Source organism: Setaria italica, chromosome V (assembly GCF_000263155.2).
Source record: "Setaria italica strain Yugu1 chromosome V, Setaria_italica_v2.0, whole genome shotgun sequence".
In the NCBI taxonomy this organism is placed as follows: Eukaryota; Viridiplantae; Streptophyta; class Magnoliopsida; order Poales; family Poaceae; genus Setaria; species Setaria italica.
The window spans coordinates 100,442-117,904 of NC_028454.1; the positions used below are offsets into that span (position 1 = coordinate 100,442).

A 17,463-nucleotide genomic window follows, 5' to 3' on the forward strand; every position below is an offset into this window, starting at 1 on the left:
TTTCTTTCCTCCTCCAGCCGAGGCACACAGAGATCCTATAAGCATTGCAGCAGCTTCGCCGCCGGCCGCCCACCGCCCTCCGCCCGCCATGAGAAAAGCCACCATCTTTCTCATGGCGCTCGCCCTCGCGCTCGCCGCGGCCGCTCCCCTGCAAGTGGCGGCGCCGCCTCCCCTCAGGAGAAGCCGCTTCCTGGCCAACGCCAACTTCCCGCCGCCGCTGTCCTTCTACGACTGCAGCAAGAAGCCTCCGTCCATCTGCCTCCAGCCCGGGAGCCCCGGCGCGACGTGCTGCAAGGGCGCCTGCGTCGACACCGAGTCCAGCTTCCAGCACTGCGGCAACTGCAACAAGGCGTGCAAGTACACGCAGACCTGCTGCGAGGGGAAATGCGTCAACACCTTCACCGACCACAAGAACTGCGGCGGCTGCGGCGTCAGGTGCAGAACCAAGTGCACCAACGGCTACTGCGACTACGCGGCGTGAAGATGATTTCGATCTCTGCGTATATGCATCATGCGATCCATTATTATCCGTCCATGGAGAAATAAAATTAATGGCAGTACGTATATACTACGTCGTCTAAGTTAATTTCTATTGTTTCGGTTATTGTTGAGCTCCTGCTGCTGGTACTACTATACATACAGAAGAAGAGAAAAAAGGGTTGGGACAAAGTTATCCAAAACACCACTTACCTACTACAATACTTGTGTTCGTCTCATGATCTGATCGATTTAACTGCTATATATATATGATGTTTCTAATGAGTATAAGTACGTGGTCGCAATTAACGGCTACATGAATAAATTGAACTGTATGTTGTAATATGTACGTAGTACGGTTTTTTTGCTCATGACCTTAGTAATTACACAAGTACATATACAGATCCTTCTGATCTTTTCTTCTTTATTTATTATTACCATCTTCAATTCGCTGAAGAATACCCCTGCTGTTTAAGTTTAACACAGATGTTACTCTCGTCGCTAATATACATGCATTAATTTCCTTTCCTGTTTCTGAATGGATTAGCCAGAGAGAGATAGAGAGAGAGATCTGCTACCTAGTACTCAAAATAAAGCAGAATAGCCATTCAAAAAAAATAAAGCAGAATAATATCCCTAGCTAGCTTAGGACGCTTAGAAACTCGAAAGCAACAACTTAACGTAAGGTCAGCTTAGTCAATTCATTTGCATGTGGCATACATTCCTGCATTAGTACATGACGTGTCCGGCCATTGCAGTCAACGGACCATCAATTAACTTAAGTATAATAAATAATGTTCGACGTGTAGGCAGCGTAATGGCCAAACAAGTAGCGTTTTATTTCATGTTTCTTTTTTTCCTTTAATTAATTAATGAGTCAGTAGGAACACTTGATCGTGCGCGCAGTGCAAGCAACCTCCAGCATGCATGCGTGCATCGGTGGGCACACATGTTGCTAGCTAATTAAGCTACTAGCTAGCTACTCTCTGTTTTTCTTTATCTCATTTATAATGCAATACAAAAAAAATATACTCATAAGAAAGTATTTTCAATATATACGAGAATAATGTGCAATTCGGAGATTGTGATTCTTGCGATTTGAAAACGTACCATTACTACAATTCACGATGATCCCATTATAATGACTCGTTTATTTAAGACATGCTACAATACATACCGAGGTCCACGCACATGCGTACACACTTTCTTATCCTCTTGGGACGATTCGGGCGGAAGGAAGATGTCGAGATCCAAACGCCGCCACCTCCTCCCTCCGTCCCTCTCCCTCGTCGTCACTCGAGTAGGCCAGCAAAAGCCCATCCGGCTGCAAAGAAGGCAGCGGCGATGTCATCTTTCCTCATGCCGGAGGTTTTTTGCAGACGGCTGGCTGGATTTTGCTGCTCGGTGCCAAATTCATTGTGCTCCTAGCCTGATCTGCCTCTCCTGGGGCCGGATCCACCTAGTGGCTGGGAGGTGTCATCAAGGTGATTTGGCGGCCGTGCCGCTGGTTCCCACCCCCATCTCCTCTCCTATTAGGGTTGTGGCATCTCGCGGCGGCTGCCTTTGCCCCCGGGTTGGTTGCGTCCAGATCCAGCTTACCCGGATCCGACGCCCTCCAGCTTTGGGGACCAGTCCAACAAACCTGTTCCCAGAGGATGGTCGGTGACTACGGTCACAAACGTCGTGCTTGCAATGGATGTGCTCAGGAACTCGTCGCATGGCTAGTGTGGTATGAGACGCAATTCGTCAACGTTGGGTCTTAGGTGCTTCGACCTCGTGTGATTAGCGTGGTATGGGACGTGTCTCGTCGACCCTTGGGGTTGTGTTGTGGTGGGCTAGGGTGCGCTGGCGACAGCCACAATGATGATGCATGTGGGCGTCATTGTTCTTCTTGGAGGCACCACCTATGTATCCTGAATCCACCCCATCACTAGGTCTTCATGTGAAAACTTTGTCCTAATGGGCAGGGGTGGTGGCGACTATCGTCATTTCCTCAGTGGAGGCGTCATTTTGGAGGCTTTTTGAGTGGTGGTGCACTTTTGATGGTTTTGTTGTGGTCTGGTTTGGTGGTCAGAGCGTCAATCATCAGATGGAGTTATTTTCTCTTCGCCATTGTTGGATTTGGCTCATGCTTTGGTTCTTCTTTCAGCTGATGTGGAGAAGTTTATTTGGAGGTGACTTTACAAAACATGCCGCTAAGGGAGATTAGTGGAGTAGCTTGTTGAAGATTTTGAGTTTCACCTTTTCTTTATTTTTGTTACATTTACTTGCTACATCAGATCTTCTGATGTCTTGGCTACATGTTTTGGTTGAAACATGTGCCTCTTCCTGTATTGTTTGTGGTTTGATGCATTCTCAAAAGAGGATGTGTGAAGTCGGAATTTTATCTTCCATTATCTAAAAACAAAATGTGAGCTCAGTAGTAACAAAAACGGACTCTCCTCTCTTCTTCGGTACGTCGCCATCCAGTGGTGACTAGCGAGCACCGATTCCACACCTTGCTGAGGAGCCAGCTCAAGTCAGAGCGAGGGGGCGCATTATATTGATGATAATGTACGAGTGATTATGCTCAAGAGCAATAAAGCAAAGTCTATAGATGATGTCCTCTAAGAGTGTCCGAACAACTTTCCAGTGAGTGGATTGCTCCACCTTTGTTGGTTGGGTTTAGGGTTTGGATTGCATTTTGTTTGTTCTTGCTGCAGGAGGACAAGACTTGTGGCCATTTCTGGTGGAAGGATAAGAATGAGGCTTATTTGCATCTGAAGCATCTAGGGCTTTTGATGCAAGGTGAAATAATGAATGTGGCTTAGTTCTCTTCAGGTTGAAATGGTGGGACCAATGAGCGGGTTTGCTGAGCAAAAATGGTTAGATGAAGCAATATATGAGTGAGATAAAAATGTAGATGTGTGAATTGAAGATGTAGATTGCTGAGATGATACGACCCAAGGAGGGTTCATGCCATGATGATTTGGGCCAATCCATGGGGCTTCTAATAACACTAGGAGGTGGAGCACATGTAGCCTTTTTCTGCTTTTTCTAGGTATCGAAGGGCCAGGGATAGAAAATTGTTGTGTGAGAAGTTGGTGTGCTAAGAACCTAACATCGCTCCCCCGGCGGGCGACACAGGCAGCGCCCCAGCTGCCGCCGCCAACCACCCCCCCACCGTCTCTCCTGCCCACCTCGTGGTTGTTGGAGGGGGTCGCTGGAAGTCCATCCGGCTCCCGATGAATGAGACGGCGCAAGATGGCCTCAGCCGGGCGGCGCACTAGGGCAGCAGTAGCTCAGATCTGGCCCTGCCGTGGGCGGATCTGGCCTTCCCGCCCCAAGATACGCCACTCCCGACCCATCCCGGCAAGGTGGTCGCGAGATAGTGGCAGCGGTCCGGGTGTGATGTGGTCGGGCCAGCGACATGCCCGCGGTAGAGCGGGCCACAACAGGAAAGGAGCATTGCAGAGTAGGCGCTGGCCGGGTCGGAGAGGACGATGAGCACGGTCTGTGCGGTTGCGGCTGAAGCCGGCGGCGACGGAGAGGACACGGGAGGAGGTGCCCGCCACGAGCTGCGTTGTGAACGGGCTATCGGACCAGTGATGTGCACGTAGTAGAGCGCGCCGCAGCGGGAAGGGAGCGGCACGGAGTAGCCACTGGCCGGGTCGGAGAGGAAGGCGAGCCACAAGCGGAAGCTAGCAAGGAGCACGCGGCAGAGGTGGTGGGAGGTGGCGCATAGGGCAAAGAGACTGCATGTGGCAACAGCAGCCCAACGGTGAAGGAGACGTGGAGCGGCCGCCAGGAGGAGGAGACGCCGGAGGAGGAGATGGGGAGAGGTGCGGCGGCCGGTGGTGGCCCATGGAGAATAGTAGCACGACGGAGGCATCGGCATGGAGGATGACGGTGCGGAGATGGTGCCAACGCGGAGGAGGCGCCGCACGCAAACTGCGCGTGGAGCGACACAGGGCGCAGAGCGTAGGTGGCGTCAGCGCGGAGGACAGCGGCACGGAGGTGGGACCAGCGTGCAGGAAGCACGACGCGCGGGGTGGCGCAGGGCGCGGAGCGAGGAGGAGGACTGCTGGTGAGCGAGCGGAGGTGGAGGTACGACGGCGTGGTGCGAGGAGGCGTAGCGGCGACGCCACCCTGGATGGACCGCCGTGACTGTGGCCGAGAGTGTCGAGCCGTGAGGGTTCAAAGGTTGGGATGCTCCGGGTGAAAGCCCTCATCGGCATTCTTGCTTGTAGAGATGACAGCGGCGCCCTAGGGCATCCTTCTCCCCGTTAGGGGCGTCATTTTTTAGCTACAACCCTGCTGCACAGGGTCCTCTGGGTGAAAACCCTGTCTAGATTCTGGACTAGCGACGACAGCGCCATTGGCATCATGCCCTCCTTGGAGGTGTCATCTCTAGAGACCCATCTTGGTCTGTGGCATTCCTGGTCCATTAGTCATGGACGGCCGCAACCGGTGGCGGCAATTCCACTGCGTGGCAAACTGGACGGGTGTTGCCGAGGCCACGAGGAGGTGATCACAGCTATCGTGGTGGTCAGGGTTGTCGCATGGTTGTTAGTCTTGGCCGCTTGCAACGGACCACGGCGGGTGACGTTACTTGGCAACGGTTAGTACAGTGTGGGACTGCGTTGGAGGACGGTGCTTGCAGCAATAGCATCATGGGACAACTAGGCTTGCAGCGGACCGCGGCGGGTTGCTCAGCTTGGCTGGGCTAACCGAGCTGAGCAACCCGATGTGATACATCATCGAAAGATGGCGCAAGCGACTTCTCTAGCTTGCTGACATGGCGGCAGATGCTTTTGCGCGAGTGAAGCAGCAAGGTGAAGTCGACCTACGGCGCCGGCTTGGCTGATCAATGGAGATGTTGTGGAGTGGGGCAACATTTCTCACCACTCTAACAGCAACAAAAGAAATGGATCCAGGATGTGGAGTACTATGGTGGGCGTGGTGAGGCCCCTGTGCGTGGTGTTTCTTCGAGGTGGCAAGAGTGAGGTGGAGTCCAACGGCGGAGTGGCAAGGCCCCCTCGCATTGTGTTACCGCGGTGACGATTATGAGGTAGCCTAGGAGAGGCTGGATTCAGTGGTATCACTCTGTTAGGTGGAGTGTGGTGTTGCAGCGGCACTATAGCGGAGGGTCCCGCATGACAGTGGCGTTCTCGGTGCGGTGCAGTTCATTTCTATAGGTTCCCTATCGACGCTGGACCATGCCTGGAGGTTTCGGCGAACTATGAGTGTGGATGCTGGTAGGTGCCGCCGTGGCAAGCAGAGTGGTGAGACCATGTTGATGTCCCAATCCAACTGGTAGGGTGTGGCAGTTTTTGAGTTGAGTGGTTACCCGCGTTGATGTTCCAATCCAACCGGGTGAGTTTGTTTTGTTTTTATTTTCTTTTCCTTTTTTTCTTTCCAGTCTGGCAGCTCTCCTACCTGGTTCATTTCAAAAAAGGTATCGAAGGGCCAGTCCCAAGGTTTTAAGGGTACGGGCGAACTCAAAAATATATAGGGCGGCACTTATAATAATGATGATGTCAATGTGAAAAGGACCTTTGATGTCGCCCTGAGGGAGGGTGAATAGGCTAATTTGAAATTTATTACAACTTCAAACAAGTTTATCAATGACTTTCGGAGTTTTCGGAGATTTGTCTAGAAATTCCGAAATCGGATTCTCTGGAGATTACTAAGAAATCACTTACACCCTTTACGGACTTTGACCAAAAGTATAAAATAGGTTATACAACAAGGTATATTGAGCATGAATCACCATATGCAAGAGCTAAGAACCTTCTAGAAATGTAGATTAAGCATAAACCCTAGATATGAACTCTATACTTGAACAAGTAAGGAAATCAAAATAAATGAAGCACAAGAGACATAAGGGAAGATTTGTTTACCAAAGTTTGGATTCCTTCACCAAGGATTCCTACGTCTCCGTTGGGTGCTTCCAATGAAGTCGGGTCGCTCTCAACCCTTTTCCCACTTCACTTCTTGATTTCTTCCATTGTGGAGGCGAAATCAAAGCCTTCACAAACTTCCCGCGACACACCACAAGCTTGGGTGCTCACCGGACGACGTCTAGCCATCTAGGAGGCTTGACCTCCAAGAGTAACAAACACCACGAAGATCTCTTGCTATGAACTCGAGTGCTCAAGGATGGATGTTCTCTCTTTCACTCAATCTTTCAATCCCTCAACCCAAATCTCTTCTCTTCTCAAATCTCTTGCAAACCTAGATATGGGAGGGCTCAAAAGGGCTATCGAAATCCATGTGGGGAACCAGCTGCCCCAAATGGGAGGGGGTGAGGGGTATAAATACCCATCCCTCAAAAACTAGCTGTTGGGCTGTTAAGTTCCGGAATCTCCAGAAAAACCTCCGGAAACTCCAGAACCCTAAAACTAGCTGAAAAGTTCTGGAAATTCCACAAAGATCTCCAAAAACTCCGGAACTTACGGAATCTTCGGAGAATTCTCCGGAATTTCCGCAGGTCCACTAGACAGCGCAAGTCATGTAACTTTTTACTCCGGACTCCGAATTCGATGATCTTGGACTCTACATAAATTTTGTTCATAGGACAATCCATTCCAACTAAAAACAAGCCCCAAGACCACTAGGTGAAAGTGTTGTGACAAGTGTTTCTCTCATGTTAGCACTGGAGGTTAGGTTTAAGCACAGAGACATAAGCAAATTTATCCATATTGCATCCCTCTTGATATACGGTGTTACCTATACTCAAGATCAAAGAATAAACACAATCGGCTCATCTCGCTGCTACCTTATCCTATTTCCATACTTCTATCGCTCCATTCCCATATGGGTGGAGAACTCATCGCTGTCTCGGCTGTGCTACCGGAGGCTCTAGGGAAGTCGGAGGAGAGAGCACTCATCTTGAGGTGTTCTAGACACCACCTAACCTATTAGTAAATCAATAAATCATTTCACATCATCTTGCGTGCATCAATTATTGTTGCTTTCCAAAGATAGACTGAATGCTGAATGAAGAGAAGACTTATCTCCCGCCGTTGCTCGAGCTCGAGCTACCGCTGTAGTGCAATGGGTCTTTCAAGGATTGAATTGGGCATGATATGGCCTTCATCGTCGAGGAGATCCACGACCTTCACATGAACACATTCAACAGGTCGATACCAACTGCTTTTGGTAACCAGTCTCGAGTCTAGCACCTTGATGCAAGCCAGCTCACTAGATCAATATTCCCAGGAATAATAGCGTTGCCAATTTGGGAGCAGCTTTGTGATAATGGAACCAACCAGCAAAAAGCATTAACGATGCAAAAATCAATGCACTGTTTGTGGTACAATAGAGTTGTAATTCACTAGTTATTCCGGATGCTCGCCAAATATGTTATTTGGATTCCTTGGAATACCAACCACTTGAGCTTGAACATCTTCATCATGCCGCTTTTCTTCAAAATCACACTTTGAGAGGTTTCCAAGTATTTCTTTCTCTCTTTCTTGAGCATTATCCTCCTTGAGCTAGTGACTTTGAGGTTCATCATCATATATGGTCGACAATCAACTTGACATCCTCAAGTCACTTCAATCTTATGATTCAATAATTATTTGATACTTTGAATTGCTTAACTCCTCATGGCTTGATTAGTTCCTCGAAGTTCTCCTAAGTGCTAGCTTCTTCACCCTAGCAAAGATTCATCGGCCCATGTCACCACTTGCCATTCACCCTTGCTTAGTACCTCGTAGCTAGGTCCTTGTTTGACTTCTTCACCCTATCTCGCCATCTCAAATTAAGCTTTTCTTTGCATCAACGATGAATAACCATTTGAAATCCATTTCTTCAATAAATATATTACTCCATATCCCAACATTGTGATCAAGCAAGCAAGTATATTCACTTCTCTTAAAAGATTAAGCCCGTGATCACTGCATTATCAATCTTTTCTCATTCATGCAAGCAAGCCACTATTGAGACCAAATAATAGCCCTTGCAACTTTATCTCTTTTGCCCTTTTCAAGTTGCTTGCCATTTCTTTACTTTTGTGAGCTTCACATGACATCAGCTTGACTTTGACTTTGTCATTAATATTTCTAATAAAAACCTTGCCAAAGCTCAACAAGCTCATTAATTCTTTAATTGCCTTTGTCATTCAATCACCAAAACCCACAAGGGGCCTAGATGCTCTTTCATGATGAACAAACAATGCACAAATAATAAAATACTCATATTAAGAAATGTGTACATGTTACTTTAAAAGTTTCTAGATGCAACATCAAGGGATGATGGTTTTACTCACATTGCCATATCAACATTTTCTTTTAGCGTAGGGTCTGATCTTCTGGAACAAATTAGGTCATTACTCCATATGAACTATGGGCAACTCTTATGGAATATATAAGGTTATTTGCATGACTTCCTTGTAATTTGGCACACTCCACAGGAACATTGTGGTGTTTACGATCAATTGTGTGCCTTTTAGTGTTGTTCCACTAATCAAGAAGTGTTACCTCTGCAAAATCATCATCACTCCTCTTACAACTTGAAAACCTCAAGGTTGTTGCTTATAGGGTTGAGCTCCTTGTGATACATTGAAATATCCCATCAGCCGTTTCTCTTCCAATAATCCTTTTGAGATACCACTTAATTAGTTCCCCATGATCATTTGCCTTAAGAGAATCTCCAGCAGATTGCTCATATTCCATTACCAAAATATTTTCTCTCTCCATCCCCATTAGATGATTTTGCGTTTTTGGAGATCGCTGCTACAGCAGACTACCAAAAATCAATCTCCAATACTCCCCTAACATGTGGGACCGGCATGTCATAAATCTATTTATTTTTTCCCTTTTCCTTTTTACTTCCTCCCGACCCTATCTCTCTCACGTGGTTCCTTTTTCCCCTCCGACCTGATCTCTCTCATGCGGCCCGATGCAAGGCAGCGCCGCCGCCCACCGCCCTTACCTTCTCTCCGTTCCGGCGATTCCGAGCACTGCCCTTCCTCCCTCCTTAAATCCGCCCTAGGAGAAGGCCCAGCGTCCCGGAGAGGTGAATCTCAGATTACATAATGCGGCAGCAGAGGCAGCCCCCACGGCGGTCTCCACAGTCAGGCGATGTCGCCGGGCGGCGTGGAAATTTCCACGCCCCAAGGTCAACTGCCCGATAGGGGAGAGCGTTGCATTGCCCTACATCAAGGTAGAGGAGCTGAGTTTTTGGTACGTAGTTGCAAAAAAAATTTGGTATTGGGGAAGAGATTGACAAACTACTGGAGCTGAATCCTATCTCCAAAATGCTCCAAATGGTAGTTTTTTGGTATTGGGAAGGATATATGCAATCTGCTGGAGATGCTCTGTCCCATCCGCTAACTCATGAACGCCAAGTTGCCCCTTGGTTGACTTGATCTGACTGTTGCGCTCTATAAAGCATTATTTGTAAAGTAGCCACATGTTCTCGGTTCAAAAAAAAAAACCACATCGTATGTACCAAATTTTGATGTGATGCTCTGAAAGGTACTTTATTATTGCATCCGGTGAAAATTCTTTAAATTCGTCTACAAGTCTAGCCAACATCCTCACCCAAACTCTTGGGATAGAACCACACTGTGATAAACTAATTGGAGGCTTGTCACTGCACGGGCTTGTCATCAACAAATCTCAAGAAAGTGCTCCTATCTCCACATCCCATAATAACCTTGCCTTCGGTGTAGGCTTTAATACCATTGGAGGCAATAGTGAAAAGCCTTCAATTGATCTCTAAAGCAAACATGTTGACCCTAGCATCAATCAAATAACATCAAATCCATGTCAATCCTAATTAACACAGTGATCAAAATCCTACGACAAAATCAACAATATCCTACCAACTCTGGTCAGTGACATCCCACCCAAATCAACGAAGTTCCACCCTATTCTGTTTAAATCCTACCGCAAGTTAGCTACAGTAGGCACAAGTTGGGGTACCTGAGACCATCCCCGGCACAAGTTGGGGATGTGCACGTACGCACTGCACGTAGAGAGAAGTTGGTCCTTTGCTTGGCCCGCACGTCGTCCATCACATATATATGCATACATACTCTATAGTCTATATGATCCATCCCAAGAAATCTATACATACAAAATCTACATTTCCCTCGCTTTACGGCCATCCATTCCCGTCCGGAGTTGTCCATGTTATTCCTTCTCCAATTATATTCGATCCTTTGGTGCGAGAGCAAAGCATGCAGGAGAGGCCGGGCAAGCAAAGAACAAACTAATTTAATTATATTATTCCCAGCTATCTGCATTGCCTTGAGTACTACCCGTAGTATAATTGATTCATCGTCGTCTTCGTCTATATAAACTCCAAAACCGTCCGGCCGGCTCCCAAGAACCATCCATCATATCGTCGTCGTCCATAGCTAGCAATCACCAAGTACTATACGGTACCATATAGCTAGCTAGGCATCTCTACCAGTAAGAGAGAATGGCCGAGAACCTGAAGCCCGTCGCCCTGCTGCTGCTGCTGCTGAACCTGAGCTTGTACACCATCCTTGCCATCATCGGCGGGTGGGCGCTCAACGTCTCCATCGAACGCGGCTTCATCATCGGCCCCGAGCTGCGGCTCCCGGCTCATTTCCACCCGATTTTCTTCCCCATCGGCAACTTCGCCACCGGCTTCTTCGTGCTCTTCTCCCTGATCGCCGGCGTCGTGGGGATCGCCTCCGCCATGGTGGGTTTCAACCACCTCCGCTCCTGGAACTACCACAGCCAGCAGCCGGCGGCGGCGTTCGGCCTCGTCGCGTGGGCTCTCACAGTCCTAGCCATGGGACTAGCTTGTCAGGAGATCTCCTTGGACCGAAGAAACGCCAAGCTGGTACGGTACTCTTAGCTTGCTTATTAATTGTTTCCATATATAATATGTATAATATTTGCTGCATGCATGATGCATATGCAGGGCACCATGGAGGCCTTCACGATCGTCCTGACAGTGACGCAGTTCTTCTATGTCCTCGCCATTCGGGGGGGGAATCATGGCCCAGTCCCGGTGGAACGCCACGGCAACTTGGCATGATCGATCGACACGGAAGCATGCAAGTGGAGGGAGGGGTGCTTGCCTTGTTCCTTTTGGCTTCGCTAATACTACTACTATAAATCACACATCATTCTTTGAGTGCAAATCTGATTAATATATTGGAACTGTTGATAAGTATTTCAAGTATAATCCATAAAGAAATGAGTTTGGTTTGGTTTAATTTGCTGCGGCTTTGATTACTACTATATACTGCATGATCAGTGCAATACTGTCACCGGCCGGAAGAAAGTAATCACCGTAATGCATGGGATCTCCATCGTCTTTGCCCTTGCCATTTTGCTTTTCTTCCTTGCCATTTTGCTTTTCTTTCTTAATTATTTATTTAATTTAATAGTTTTTTTAGGCTGCAACGGTGGGTGGATATCGCCCACCTGAACTCAATTGATACGGGGCAAAGCCCATAAAAGTTTACATTGCTAGTGCGGCGCGATCGGGAGGGGAAGCAGGGGGAGGGGAAGCTCGCAAGAGAGTGCGATTACACAGCAATGTCAATACACCAGGTTTCTAGGGGCGCGCAGTTCAGCCGTCACAGCGTGCGGACGCGCCAGAGCTGGATGTGGGACACCACCGCACCGCCATCGACGCCGGGCCTTGGTTGCATCCGTCGAACACCATGCGGTTGCGGCTCTTCCAAGCGATCCAGAGCAGCAAGAGGACGGCGGTGTTCCGTAGTGCGCCGTCTGGCAGCGGGATAGCGCGCACGAGGTTTTCCAGGCCGCGAGAGGGCAGATAGCCACCCAGAAGGCAGCGACGTGCGGGCAGTTGAAGAAGAGGTGTGTGATGTCCTCCGGTACAGCCAGGCAGAAGGGGCAGAACTCCGTCCCCAGAGCGCCATGGCGGTAAAGGAAGCTATGGGTCCGCGTGTTCCTGTGTCATAGGATCCAGAAGAAGACGCGCACCTTTACGACGGTGAAGTTGTCCCAGTTGATGCCGGCGAAGGGGGCGAAGCAGCCAGTCCGCTTCATCATCTTGTAGACTGCCCTTGAGCGTAAGGCGCGTTCCGAGCCCCAGAGGAGGTGGCAGGCGTCGGGCGCCCCCCCCCCCCCACCCCCTCAAGGCAAAGTCCATGAAGTCGAGACGACAACCCAGCGGGCTACCTTGTGGCAGCCTTAGAACGCCCGAGCGGAATGCCTCCGCTGTGGTGATCTCCGGCGCGGTACAGTGCAAGAAGAGAGTGGGCAAGGCCGTGGCGAGTGGTCTGGCCATCGACCAGTTGTCGAACCAGAAGGAGATGGACTCCCCGTGCCCCAGGGTCACGCCAGTGACCGCCCTGTACATCGAAAGTAGGTCTTGGAACAGCATCCAGGACGCCGTCAGCGGCGACCGCCTGTCGGAGTTCTACCAGTAGTGCACCCAGTTCACCCAGGGGTTGTAGTGGCCCATCAACAGCTTGTCGATAGTATTGAGGAGGAGGCATGTGTTCTGGAGCTTGATGTCGACAATGTTGAGGCCGTCTTCATCTTTGAGGCAGCACACCATGGTCGAGGCAACCTGGCAGTCGCCCCAAGAGCAGGCGCGAGCGCCTTTCCAGAACATGGCGCGCCGCGGCTTGTCCATGCGTTCCACAGTGGACTTGGGGAGATGGATCACCGCCATGGCATACACGAGCTTCATCAACATGACTGCATTGGTCAGGGTTAGGCGCCCGTCGCGGTTGAGGAGGTGGACATGCCAGCCGGGGATGCACTGCTCAACAGGGATGGTGAGCTCATCCAAGACGCACGCCGGCAGCTTGGCATCAGAGAGCGGGAGGCCAAGGTATGTCTGGGGAAGCTCACTACGACGCAGCCCAGGATGCCGACTAGGGAGGATGCAAGCTCCTCATTGACGTGGATGGGCACAAATGTGCTCTTGGTGTAGTTGATGGCGAGGTCGGTCTCCACAGTTTGAGGCGGCGGACTTGGGGTTCCTCCGCGTGGATGAGGATCAGGGTGTCATCCGCATACTGGATGACAGGGCACTCGAGGTTGTCCACCAGGGGTGTTGGATCGGAGAACCACCGGAGCGTTGGCGTTGGTGATCATGCGGTGCAGGAGATCCGCGACGATGATGAGAGGTAGGGGCTTAGCGGATCACCTTGCCGGAGGCTGCGGTGGTAGGGAATCCAAGGCCCCGGGACACCGTAGAGGAGGACCGTGGCGCGTCCTGAGGTGAAGAGGCAGCTCATCCATGCTCGCCATCAAGCCCCAAATCCCCACGCAGCTAGGATGCAGTCAAGTGCCTCCCAGCTGATGGAGTCGAAAGCCATGTGGAAATCTAGCTTCAGGGTGATTGGTGGCACCCCCTGCTTGCGGCAGCATTGGAGGACCTCCGAGGCAAAAAGGAAGTTGTCAGTGATAGAGCGCCCCTTCATGAAGCCAGTCTGCAAGTTGGAGATGAGGCTCGGGATGGCCCCTTGGAGGCGGTTTGTCAGGATCTTGGCGGCAAGCTTGGGCGCACAGTTTTGAAGACTGATGGGTGGAACCCATCAGCGGTGGTGGCGTCAAGCTTCTTAGGGATGAGGACGATGTGCACCTGGTTGATCCGCTCAAGCTCAGCTTCACCCTTGTGGAAGGCATCTAGGAAGGCCATGACGGAGTCATCGATCACCAGCTAGAAGGTTCTGTTGAAAGCCGAGCCAAACCCGTCAAGGCCAGGACTGCTTGTGGAGCACCTCCTTCATCTCTGAGGTGGTGAAAGGGTCCTCTAGAGTCGCAAGGTCAGAGACAGGCTCAAGGAGCGCCGCGGTCGCCGGCGGGAGGACGACCGGGACGCTAGTGCCCAAAAGCCCAGAGAAGAAAGAGTGCAGGATGCACTCTTTGGCAGCATGGGTGTAGGCGGGGGCTACACCATCATGGAACACTAGGATCTTGTTGCTGCGGAGGCGGGCGGAGGCCGAGGCATGGTAGAACACGGTGTTCTCATTCCTGAACTTGCAGAGCTTGAAGGAATATTGCTGCCGCCAGTAGATGGCCAGCACCCAAGGTGCCTGCGCGCGCCGCGCGGAGACCAGCTGCCGTAGCAAGAGCTCAGAGGCGGATAGACGTCATGTTTCCTCGAGGAGGTCAAGGACCTCAATGATGAGGTCGCAGGCCCTCAGGACCACATCTGGCCTGTTCTTGGCGCGCGCCCACTTCTTGCACTCAGCCTTAGTCCATTTGAGGCAGCGCACCAGCCTCGCTGCCGGTTTGCCACCCGTATTTTGGGGGCACTCCCAGACTCAGCGGATGAGGTCGTGGAAGGTAGAGCACAGCCCCATGCCTTCTCATATCAGAAGACTTGTGACACCAGGGTAGAAGACGACACAGTGACCAGGAGCAGCACATGGTCCGACATGGGGCGCGGCAAGGAGTGCAGCGTGGAGTTGTACAATGTCGCACCCCATGCCACATTGATGAAAGTGCAGTTGAGGCAAATGAGGGTGGGGGCATCGTGCAAGTTCGACCACGTGAAGCGGCGATCTAGCAACAGTAGCTCCTGGAGGAGGAGGGCGTCGATGGTGTCATTGAATAGCGTGGTGCTAGCCACATCGAACCGGTCATTGTTCTTGTCCTCCGGTGCCCGTGCGATGTTGAAGTCTCCCAGGACTAGCCAGGGGCAGGCGCATTGCCCCGCGATGGAGGCGAGCTCAGCAAAGAACATGGGGTGGGAGCCGACATTGCAGGGCGCGTAGACGTTGGTGACCGCGAACGGGTGGGCGTCAGTAGCTGTTAAGAAGAAGCAGCTTAGGGAAAAATGGAGGGGAACGGAGCGCGTGAGCATCGCCGATCCCAGGCCATGATGATTCCTTTGGATGCATCGTTGGCATCAAGGGCAGCAAAGGAGGAGACGCTAGGGGGGAGGAAGATAGCAGCTTTAAACATCGTCAGCGTAGTGAGCTTCATCTCCTGGAGGCAAACAATGCTAAAGCCATGGTTAGCAAGGTTGCTCTTCACGTCCGTGCACTTGTCCGCATCGCCAAGCCCCCGAACGTTCCACCCGCAAATAAGAAGGCGACGTGTGTTAGACATAAGAACTTGATTGGCACCATAGGTACAAAAGGCACTTCGAGGCACAAATGAGCCTTACCGACAGGCCAGCGAAGAGCTCAGAGGTGGGGAGACCATGGACAAAAGAGAAGCTTGAGCCAACAATGGGGAGCAAACAAGAGGAGGCCCTCCAGAACAAAAATCTACAGGGAGGCACCTTGCCAGATCACTGTGCGGCGATCATGGGTCACCATCGATTACAGGGGTGCAGGCAGTAGAGAACGCGGCCATGGCAGACGCGTCCAAGTCGCAGCCGTCGCCAAGGGCGCGCAGCTCAAGCTAGGAGAGGGGTGTTGTGGAAGCAGGAGGGGCGGAACGCGGGGGGCACCCAAACGCACCACCTTGAGATGCGTCGCCCTAGCGAGCATCATGGCGAAGAGTGGGTTCTCCTAGGCGTGGACCCACGTACTTGACGGGCAAAGGGCGGCAGTGCCATGCGCGGTGCGGGCAGGGCACCGGTACCGGTGCAGGGTCCACCAAGGGAGCGGTAGGAGCTCCAGAGCACGCACGTGCCACTTCCGCGTGTGCAGTGCTGAGGATGTCTGCGGCACAGCAGACACGCGGCAGGGTGCATATGTTGCACCTGACCTAGGAGAGGGTGCTCAGGAGGGCGACAGTGTTGTGGATGATGCCGAACGTGCCAGCGACAAGGTTGACAAGTGGAGCCCCTAGCGCGCCAACGGAGTCCGGAGGTAGGGATAGGCGGGGGACCTTGAAGAAGGCGAGTTCCCCAGAGGGCCCCGCTAGAAGGATGAAGATGTTCCTGGGGTCACGTGCGCTTGCATGGCCACGGGTAATGGGAACGGGAGGCAGGAGAGCACCACCATGGCCGGCTCTGCCTGAGCTGGGTCCAGGGCAGGGATCTCATCATGCATCACCACACCGTCGGCGCGGCCTCCCGGGGGAGCGAGAGGAGCCACGCCACCACCAGGGGCGAGAAGGCCACTGGGAGCGCCAAGGAGGGAGGTTCCCCCAGCACCCAGGCCAGCGCCCGAGCCAGCACCAAGAGGGCCCCTATCGAGAGAGTCAGGCCCTTCACCCCAGCGGCAGACGCGACAAACGTCGGTGAGGGAGTAGGAGCCATTGTCCTTCTTGAGCCGTAGGGAGGTGGGGATGCCAGAGAAGCTCTCGAACTTGGTGGTGATGATAACAACAGTGTAGCCGATGCTGAGGAGGCAGACTTGAGATATGTGAGTAGGGTTCGCCACAGCCCCCATGGCGACGAAGATGTCCGCCTTGTTCTAGTGCAGGAGTGGGAACCGCTCCAGGGTGAGGGTTGTAAAGCCACCATGTTCGAAGGAGCCTTTGAACTCCATCTAATCCGGGCGCTCGAAGTGGACGGTGCCATCAACCATGGAGTCACATACAACCCGCGAGTTGAAGATGACCATGCCAGCGCCACGAGCCGCGGAGAGGATGGGGTGATGCTCACCAAGGAGGATGTCACTGAGGATGAGGGTGTGGCGTACCAGGGATGCAGGAGCCGGGGCTGACAAACGCGTAGACAAAGCAGCTCAAGGCCGGCCAATTGATCGGTGGCATGTAGATGTCGCGGCAATCCACCCAGAAGAGGTTGCCGGTGGAGGCACCAGCGGAGGAGGTGAGCGTGGTAGAGCTGGCGGAGAGGTGGGCTCCGCAGGAGGAGCCACCGACCCCCCAGATGAGCCCTGAGTAGAGGCCAGCAAGGCAGAGGGAGCCAGAGGCACGGTGGTGCCAGCCGAAGGAGGGAAGTCGTCGAACAGCGCCCCCAAGGGGAGCGGCGGCGGCAGCTAGGAGGGGGTGCCGTGGGGGGCGCTGATAGAGGAGCCAGCCTTGTCGGGAGAGGCTGGCGACACCCAACCCCTACGAAAGGGGGTGGGCAGATGAGGTGGCGAGCAGGGGCGCGCCACCCCACGCAAAGGCAATCCCGACATACTGGCAGAGCATTAGTGTCGGAGAGAGCACTCGAAGAAGC

General features: G+C 52.0%; 2 protein-coding genes across 2 annotated transcripts; both read left to right on the plus strand.

Moving 5' to 3' along the window:
* LOC101768952 (stigma-specific STIG1-like protein 1) lies at nt 1-590 on the plus strand. Its single transcript, XM_004967258.2, has one exon. The coding sequence runs from the start codon at nt 89-91 to the stop codon at nt 479-481; it is 393 nt and encodes a 130-aa protein (XP_004967315.1). The 5' UTR covers nt 1-88; the 3' UTR covers nt 482-590.
* A 10,186-nt stretch (nt 591-10,776) lies between these two features.
* On the plus strand, nt 10,777-11,662 carry LOC101769358. The gene is made up of 2 exons (XM_004967259.3): nt 10,777-11,283; nt 11,365-11,662. The coding sequence occupies exons 1-2, from the start codon at nt 10,894-10,896 to the stop codon at nt 11,479-11,481; spliced, it is 507 nt and encodes a 168-aa protein (XP_004967316.1). The 5' UTR covers nt 10,777-10,893; the 3' UTR covers nt 11,482-11,662.
* The last annotated feature ends 5,801 nt before the right edge of the window (nt 11,663-17,463 follow it).